The sequence below is a fragment of the Phalacrocorax carbo genome, chromosome 2 (genome assembly GCF_963921805.1).
Source record: "Phalacrocorax carbo chromosome 2, bPhaCar2.1, whole genome shotgun sequence".
Taxonomy (NCBI): Eukaryota; Metazoa; Chordata; class Aves; order Suliformes; family Phalacrocoracidae; genus Phalacrocorax; species Phalacrocorax carbo.
This window is the reverse complement of record NC_087514.1, coordinates 166927818-166935863: the sequence shown is the minus strand read 5'-3', so window position 1 is coordinate 166935863 and position 8046 is coordinate 166927818. Positions and strand designations below refer to the sequence as shown.

Sequence of the window (8046 nt, the reverse complement as noted above, 5' to 3'; positions counted from 1 at the left end):
ACACCCCGTGGCTCGAAGCAACCGAGTCGACGGGCGAGGCAGAGGAGGAACAAACTGTGGAGAAAAGAACCAGAACAATGAGACGCAAAAGCAGCTATGGTCGAACTTCCCCAAGACTGGTAAAAGTGTACTTAAATTGGAAAAATTGACAGACACCCTTTTTCCTGGTATATCGTTAGTTTTATTATCGATAATAGCCCAAACTCCGGAAAAGGTTAGATCAACGTAAAAAAAGATCGTGAAGCGGGCAAGTTATGGTATGAAAGCTGGTTTAATGTTTCACCTTGGCTAACCACTTTGTTGTCTGCTTTAGCAGGACCGCTTATTATGTTGATTCTGGGACTTATATTTGGACCTTGTATATTACGCTGTATTTTACATTTTATTAAAGAACAGTTTGACCCAGCTAAATTGCTTATTTTGACTACAAGGTCTGAAGCAAAATATAAGAGTGTATCTATTAATGAAGATGACGATTGTTGTGAATGCATTATGCCACATAAGAACTATGATTGTAATTGTGAGATATTACCTTGTGAGTGTTATGATAAATGTCGGAATTGTGGAAGAAGATTTGCCTGCAGTGCCGAAAATGAAAGTAGTGTCTAATAAACAATAATAGGATAAAAAGAAAAAGGGGGGATTGTGAGAAACTGAACTAAGGTATTGTTTATTAAGACTTATGTTAAGCTCAATGTAAAGCATGCGAAGAATACCTCCCAGGCGTGCTTATGCAAGATAACCATCAGAGATAAGACAAGCAACCCCATATCACCAGGAAGCAGGAAACGACCCCCTAACAACAACTGAAGCATGCGAAAAGTACCTCCACTATCTCATTGAACATGGAAGTAAAGATGTATAAAGAGAGACTGTTTGAACTGCTCAGTACGGCAGTTGGCGGAGCGCAGACTCCCCTGCCGTCCAGCGCTGTATTTGCTCATATTCTACTTGCTACAATTAATAAAATTCTAATTGGATTATGATCCATTGTGGTCTCAATTTATGACAGGTGCAAGGTCTTGGTATCGGTGCAGGACCCTGGCGTGGGTGCAAGACGCTGGTGTGGGAGCAGGACCTCGGCGTGGGCGCAGGACCCCAGTATGGGTGCAGCTTCTTGGTGCGGGTGCAGCACCCCGACATGGGTGCAGGACCTTGGCGCGGGTGCAGCGTCCTGATGTGGGTACGTGGCCTTGGTACCCACAGCCTGGTGTGGGTGCACCCTCTTGGTGTGGGTGCACAGCCTCGGCGTGGGCGCAGGGTCGTGGCGTGGCTGCAGCACCCCGGCGTGGGCTCCCTGCTCTCCTCCCTACCAGCCGCGGACGGGGTGCCAGAGCTCCACCACCTTCCCCCCGGCGTGGACGTAGTAGACGGGGTGCATGGCAGCGGTGGCGCAGGCCTGCGGTGGGTAGGGATGCTGAGCCGGGCGTGGCGGGGCGTGGCGGGGCGTGGCGGGGCGTGGCGGGGCGGATACTCACATGGAAGGGGATGAGCGCCAGGATGCTGCCCAGCGGGAAGCGCTCGAAATCCAACTGTCCGTCGACGGCTTCCACCTGCCCGTGCTCCTGCGTCAGCCCCACCAGCCTGCGGGGACACGCCATGACGTCCCCACCCGTGTCCCATCCACCCCCCGCCCGCCGCCCACGACGCTCACCTGAGCTGAGGGTGCCCCTCGATGGCGGCACAGCCCACGGGTGCCTTGTCCCAGCCGTGGAGGCTGAGGGCGGCCCACCCGCAGTCCACCAGCAGCTGGCTGCGGTGCGGGTAGTGACCGATGACCCTGGTGAGGACACGGACGGCCACGTCCTCGGGGCGACAGGAACCCAGCAGGGTCTGCTGAAGGTCTGGGAGAAGAGGGCGCCCAGCCCAGGTTGGGGGTGCATCCCACCTGGTGGGGGTGGGGGAGTCACACCAGGGTTGGGTGGGGGGTCCCCGACCCACTCACCGTAGAAGAGGTAGTTGCCCGGGTGGAGCTCGGTGAGCTGGGCCATCTCCGGCACCGGGTGGCTGCAGGACGGCGTGGAGCCGACGCTGGCCTGGGGACACGGCACACCCGCCCGCCGCAGCCTGCCGGCACACCCACCCTCTGAGCGGCCGGGGCGGGGGGCAACAGCACCCCCAGTTACTGCGGGGGTGGGGGCAGAGGTGGGGAAACAGCACCCCTGGGTGCCATGGGAGTGGGACTGGAGGTGGGTCCATCACCTCCCCCTGGACACCCCAGAGGGGGGAGCTGGTGATGCCCCAGGGGATCCTCCCCTAAATGTTCAAGGGAACCATCCCGATGTGGCAGAGCCTCCCCTTGCCATGGTGTGCCAGGAGGACTCCCAGATGTGCCAGGGAGCCAGCCAGATGTGGCAGAGAGTCCCCCAGATGCAATACAGCCCTCCCAAACACTCAAGGCAGGGCGCACCCCCAGATATGGCAGAGTGCCCCTCCAGATGTGCCTGGGACCACCCCCAGATGTGCCCAGGCATTCCCAAATGTGCTTGAGGGCCACCTGTGTGAGCTGGAGACCCCCCCCAGATGTTTTAAAGCACTCCCAGATATGTTGGGATAGATGTGGGACCCCACAGACGTGCCGCAGCACCACAGATGTGTTGGAGATCCCTCCAGGTGGTTCTGGGAGCCCCCAGATATTTATGGGAGCCCCCCCGATGTGCAAGAGACACCCCCCCAGATACACTGGAGACCCCTCAGATGTGCCAGGGCACCCTCCAGATGTGCCCGCCTCCCCAGTGAGGACATAGCACCCCTTAGCTGTCCTGGGACCCCCCCTCAGATGTACCAGGACATCCCCAGATGTGCCAGAGAACCCCCTCAGATGGGACTGGGAGCCACCTGGTGTGCCAGAGCCCCCCAGCTGTGCCAGAGCTCCCCTTAGCTGTGCTGGGGACCCTTACAGATGTTCCAGGGCACCTCCAGATGTGATCAAGATCTTCCCAGATGTGTCCGCGCAGCCCAGATGTGTCACCCCCACACACACGTTCAAAGGCCACGTGGAAAGGGGGTGCCATGTCCCCACAGCGCTGGGCTGGCAGCTGGGGGACAGTCACACTCCTGCCCCCCTCTCCCTGGCCCCCCTGGCACTGTGGGGCGAATTAGGGGGTGGGAGAAAAGCACCCCCCCAACTTTGTGGGGGGATCTGGGAGGGGGGAGGGCAGCAGTTTTCGCCGCGTGTCTCAGTTTCCCCACTGCAAAACGGCGCCGCAACCAGCTGGGGTGGGACCAGTGACCCCCAGGATGGGGAGGACACCCCCACGCACACGGGATGGGGGGGGTCTCGGGGGACACCCCCACCCCCCCCACCCCCGAGCCACTCCTGTCCCCATCCCAGTGGGAACCATCCGGCAGTAATTCCCTCCAGGATGCAAAACCCCGCAGGGACAAAAGGGGGGGGGAGGGGGGACAATGACACAGGTCACAACCTGCCACCAAAACCACATCAAAGGTGACCGGAGCTGCCAGCATCCTCCTCCGGCTCCCCGGGGGGGGCTTTGTAGGGCCCCTTTTATGGGGGGGCGGGGGGTGGGTGTCATTCACATTTACAACCAGCTGCTGGGGTTTTATGGGGAGGCGTGTGGCGGGCGTCGGTGTGGGCCCCCCCCCCCCAAAACCCCCCTTAACTCTGCCCGTCCCTGGGTTTGGGACACTCACGCGGTGACGAAGTCGAGCACGGCGGCGGTGGTGGCCCGGGCGATGACTTGGACGGCCGGGACGTCGCGGCAGCCGTAGGTGTCCCCGCAGTGAGCGTAGACCCCCACGAGGGTCACCTCCTGCGGCGCCTCCTCGGCGATGGCCCGCGCCAGGGTCACGGCACCGGGGTCCGTGGGGCGCACGCCGGCTGCCGGCCGGGAGGAGGGGGCTAGCGCGGCTTGGCGGGGGGTTGGGGGGCTTTCTTGCCCCATGTTGGGTGAGATGGTGGGGATGGGGGGGGGGGCACGTGGCGCGTCCTAGGGGGGGGTGGGTGGGTGAAGGTGGGGTTTTGGGCGGGGTGTAGGGAGGGCTGAAATGTCCCGTCGTGGGGGCTTTGGGTCACCTCTGCCCCATGGAACAGCCTTGAATAATGTCCTTTTTTTGGGTGGGGGTGTGTGTGTATTGAATGCCCCATCCTGGTTGAGCTGGGGGGGGATATGGGGCATCCCCCCCCCCCCACGGAGCATCCCTGTGGTGGGTGGGTGAAGGTGAGGTTTGGGAGGGGCTTAAATACCCCATCCTGGGGGCTTTGGGGCACCTCTGCCCCATGGAACAGCCTTGAAAAATGACTTTTGGAGGGGTCTTAAGTGTCCTATCGTGGTTGAACTGGGGGGTTGGTGGGGCACGGAGCATCCTTCCCCAGTGGAGCATCCTCAGATAATGACTGGGTGGGTTTTTTGGGGGAGGGGGGGGTTTAAATACCCCATCCTGGTTGAGCTGCTGGGTCTGGGGAGGGGACGACACGGAGCATCCCACCCCAGTGAGGATCGTTGGGGTGGGTGGATGAAACACCCTCGGAGCGGAGGAGGCGCAACACCCCACCTCTGCATCCCCCTCACCCCACAGCACCCCAAGCACTGGTGGGATTTGGGGTGGGGGGGGTTGGGGGGGCGCTGCTTTTGGAGTGTGTGTGGGGGTGTCACCTACCCCTGCCGTTCCCACAGTCGAGCTTGAGCCAGACGAGCCAGCGCTTGCCGTGGGGCAGCGGGCGCTGGCGCAGGAGGGCCAGGGCCTGGGGGCTGTCGAGGAGGAGCTGGAAGGCTTGGAGGCGCTGGGCCAGGGCGGCGCACTCCTCCAGCCGCCCCCCCGGCAGCGGGTAGGCGTAGAGGATGTCATCGAAGCCCCCCGCCGCGAAGAACCGAGCTTCGGCCAAGGTGGAGACCACGATGCCCCGGCGGGTGCCGCCCGTCGCCAACGCGGCCCCTTCTCTGGGGGGGTGGGGGGTGATGGGGGGTGCTGGGGGGGGGGGAGGTGGGGGGATGGTGGGGGAGATGCTGGAGGGGAAGGTGGGGGAGTGTTGGGGAGGATGCTGAGGGGTCCTGGGGAGGGAACTGGGGGGATACTGGGGGTGCTGGAGGGGAGGGTGGGGAGAGTGCTGGGGGGTCCTGGGGGGATGATAGGGAGGAAGCTGGGGGGATTCTGGGGGTGCTAGGGAGGAAGGAGGGGGGATGTTGGGTGGATTCTGGGGAGGGTGCTAGAGAGGAGTATGGGAGGGTGCTGGGGAAATACTGGGGGGATACCGGGGGGTGCTGATGGGGAGAAGGGGGATGCTGGGAGGAATACTGGGAGGATGCTGGAGGAATGATGGTGGGGATGTTGGGTGGGGAAGTGGGGGGATTGCTTGGAGGGAGGATGGGGGGATGCTGGGGGCAGATTTTGGGGGGGAGAATGGGGAGATGCTGGGGAGACACTGGGGGATGCTGGGGAGGGCACTGTGGGGATACTGGAGGATGATGGGGAGGAAACCGGGGATGCTGGGGGGAAGGTGGGGGTGCTGGGCAGGAAGGTGGGGTGTTAGGGGGATGTTGGGGGAAGGATGCTGGGGGGATTTTGGAGGGGAAGGTGAGGGATGCTGAGGGGGAGGAGAGAGGGGTACTGGGAGGGTGCTGGAGGGATGATGGTGGGAATGCTGGGGAGATGCTAAGTGGGGGGATGCTGGGGGGTTTTGGGGGGAAGATGGGGAGATGCTGGGCAGGAGGATGGGGGGATAAGGGGGGATAGCAGGGGGGATGCTGGGGGGATGCTGGGTGGGGGAGGGGGTCACAGGGAGGCTGCTGGGGGGGGGTGGGCCACACTCACAGCGTCTTGTGGGTTTTGACGTGGGGGCGCAGGCGGAGGCCGAGGGCCCGGCAGCGCTCCCGCATGCGCTCGGCGTTGCGCCGCACCGTCGCCTGGTCCACGGTCAGCGCCGGCGTGGGCAGCTGCTCCAGGGGGGCTCCCAGCCACCTGCCGGAGCTGAGGGGAGGGGGGAACCTGCCCTGCACCCACTGCCCCCCCAAACCTGTGGCCACCATGCACCCCCTGCCCAAACCGCTCTGCACCCAACCCTGCGCCCACCCCACCCCTGCGGGCACAGAGGTGGCTCCCTGCCCCCGGGTGGGGATTGGGGGCTGGAGGCCAGTGGGATGAGCCCACCCCCCCCCATGGGACCTGGCACTGAGGGTGGTGGTGATGTGGGGCAGCCCAGGAGTGTCCCCCCCCCTCCACTAGGCTCAGACCCAGGGGTTCCCTTGGTCTCAGTTGGTCACTGGGACACCTGGGACTGGGACACGTGGGTCACTGAGGACTGGGACATGTGGGTCACTGAGGAGTGGGACATATGGGACTGGGAAAACTGGGTCTGGGACACCTGGGACTGAGAAACCAGGGAGTGAGCCACCTGGGCCACCTCAGACAGGGACGCTGGGAATAGGGACAAGTGAGACTGGGAAACTGGGACTGAGACACCTGGGACAGGGACATGTGGGTCACCTGGGACTGGGACACATGGAACTGGGAAACCTGGGTCTGGGACACCTGGGACTGGGACATGTGGGACTGGGGCACCTGGGACTAGGACATGTGGGTCACATGGGACTGGGAAAACTGGGGATGGGTCATCTGGGACTAAGGAACCAGGGAGTGGGCCACCTGGGACAGGGATACTGGGAACTGGGACACCTGGGACTGGGATTTATGGGAATGAGAAACCTGGGACTGGGTGACCTGGGCTCGGGACACTGGGAACAGGGACACCTAGCACTGGGACTCCTGGGCCCAGAATGTGGGGACAGGGACACCTGTCCATGCCCAGGTGGGACGGGACGCCCGGGCCACCGACCACACGGCTGCCCGGGGTGAAGGTCCCGGGGGCACCCTGAGCACCCAACCCTCCCCCTGCCCACCTGTCCATCCGTCCGTCCATCCCTCCGTCCGGCGCTGCGGCCGCTCCCGGCTGAGCTCCGGTGGCTCTGGCGGCCCCGCTGGTGCCCGCTCCACGTGACGCCGTGGGCACCCGCAGCCAGCCTTGGCTGGGAACAGAGGTCGCTGCCGGCCGTGGGGCCCCCCAGGGGCGGCGGGGGCAGGGGAGGACACAGGCACCGTGTCTGGGGACACTCAGCCTTCCCGAGACAGCACAGGGACAGCCTGCCAGCTCCCCGGGGACAGTGGCTGGCTACGGAGCCCTGTGCCCATGGAGGGACGAGGAAGGACGGCTGAGACCTTGCGTGTTCATGCTACGTGTCCACGGGGCTGCTGGGACGCCCCCGTCTCGTGACACGTGGGTGCGTGGCTGCTGAGACCCGGCACGTTCGTGACACGTGGGCGAAGGGTGGCTGAGGCCGCACGTGCTCATGACACGTGCGCACACGGCTGCCGAGAGCCCAGCTGCCCTGCGCTTGTAGCACGGGGGGTGCACGGCTGCTGAGGGCCCACACGCTCGTGACACACAGGGTACACGGCTGTGGAGACCCTCTGTGCTTGTGGCATGTGGGTAAATGGCTGCTGAGACCCCCCCCCCCGCACTCGTGACACGTGGATAAATGGCTGCTGAGACCGCCCCATGCTCGTGACACCCAACACATGGCTGCTGAGGCCCCCCCCCCCCGGCCCCGTTCATGACACATGGTTGGATGGCTGCTGAGACCCTCCGCCCTCAGGACACATGGGTACAGGGCTACTGAGACCCCCCCCACGCTCGTGACACGTGGGTGTACAGCTGCTGAGACCCCCCCACACTCGTGACACATGTGTGCACAGCTGCTAGAGACCCCCCCCACTCGTGACACGTGGGTGCACGGCTGCTGAGACCCCCCCCCACTCGTGACACGTGGGTGCACGGCTGCCGAGACCCCCCCACACTCGTGACACGAGGGTGCACGGCTGCCGAGACCCCCCCCACTCGTGACACGTGGGTGCACGGCTGCCGAGACCCCCCACACTCGTGACACGAGGGTGCACGGCTGCTGAGACCCCCCACGCTCGTGACACGAGGGTGCACGGCTGCTGAGACACCCCCCCCCCCAATAACACGTGGGTGCACGGCTGCTGAGACCCCCCCCACTCGTGACACGTGGGTGCACGGCTGCCGAGCCC

General features: G+C 63.6%; 1 protein-coding gene across 2 annotated transcripts; it reads right to left on the bottom strand.

Moving 5' to 3' along the window:
- Nucleotides 1-1017: 1017 nt before the first annotated feature.
- Nucleotides 1018-7443, bottom strand: LOC135312148 (D-serine dehydratase-like). 2 transcript variants are annotated; one of them, XR_010371826.1, is made up of 9 exons: nucleotides 6858-7443; nucleotides 5773-5928; nucleotides 4621-4901; nucleotides 3655-3841; nucleotides 1946-2067; nucleotides 1655-1844; nucleotides 1479-1584; nucleotides 1155-1399; nucleotides 1018-1116 (listed from the first exon to the last, which is right to left on the bottom strand). XR_010371826.1 is itself a non-coding variant. In XM_064445208.1 (8 exons), the coding sequence occupies exons 1-8, from the start codon at nucleotides 6875-6877 to the stop codon at nucleotides 1310-1312; spliced, it is 1152 nt and encodes a 383-aa protein (XP_064301278.1). In that variant the 5' UTR covers nucleotides 6878-7443; the 3' UTR covers nucleotides 1018-1309. The 2 variants fall into 2 exon arrangements, 1 of the variants encoding a protein (XP_064301278.1); XM_064445208.1 differs by having other exon boundaries at nucleotides 1018-1399.
- Nucleotides 7444-8046: the final 603 nt, after the last annotated feature.

What these genes read in the sequence shown, in the direction of transcription:
- LOC135312148 (XM_064445208.1), bottom strand. Translation starts at nt 6,877, where the DNA reads ATGGACGGACGGATGGACAG. An exon ending in GAGGGGCACCCTCAGCTCAG is followed by an intron (nt 1,585 to 1,654) that starts GTGAGCGTCGTG and finishes GTGTCCCCGCAG; the next exon opens with GCTGGTGGGGCTGACGCAGG. An exon ending in TGGCGCTCATCCCCTTCCAT is followed by an intron (nt 1,400 to 1,478) that starts GTGAGTATCCGC and finishes TACCCACCGCAG; the next exon opens with GCCTGCGCCACCGCTGCCAT.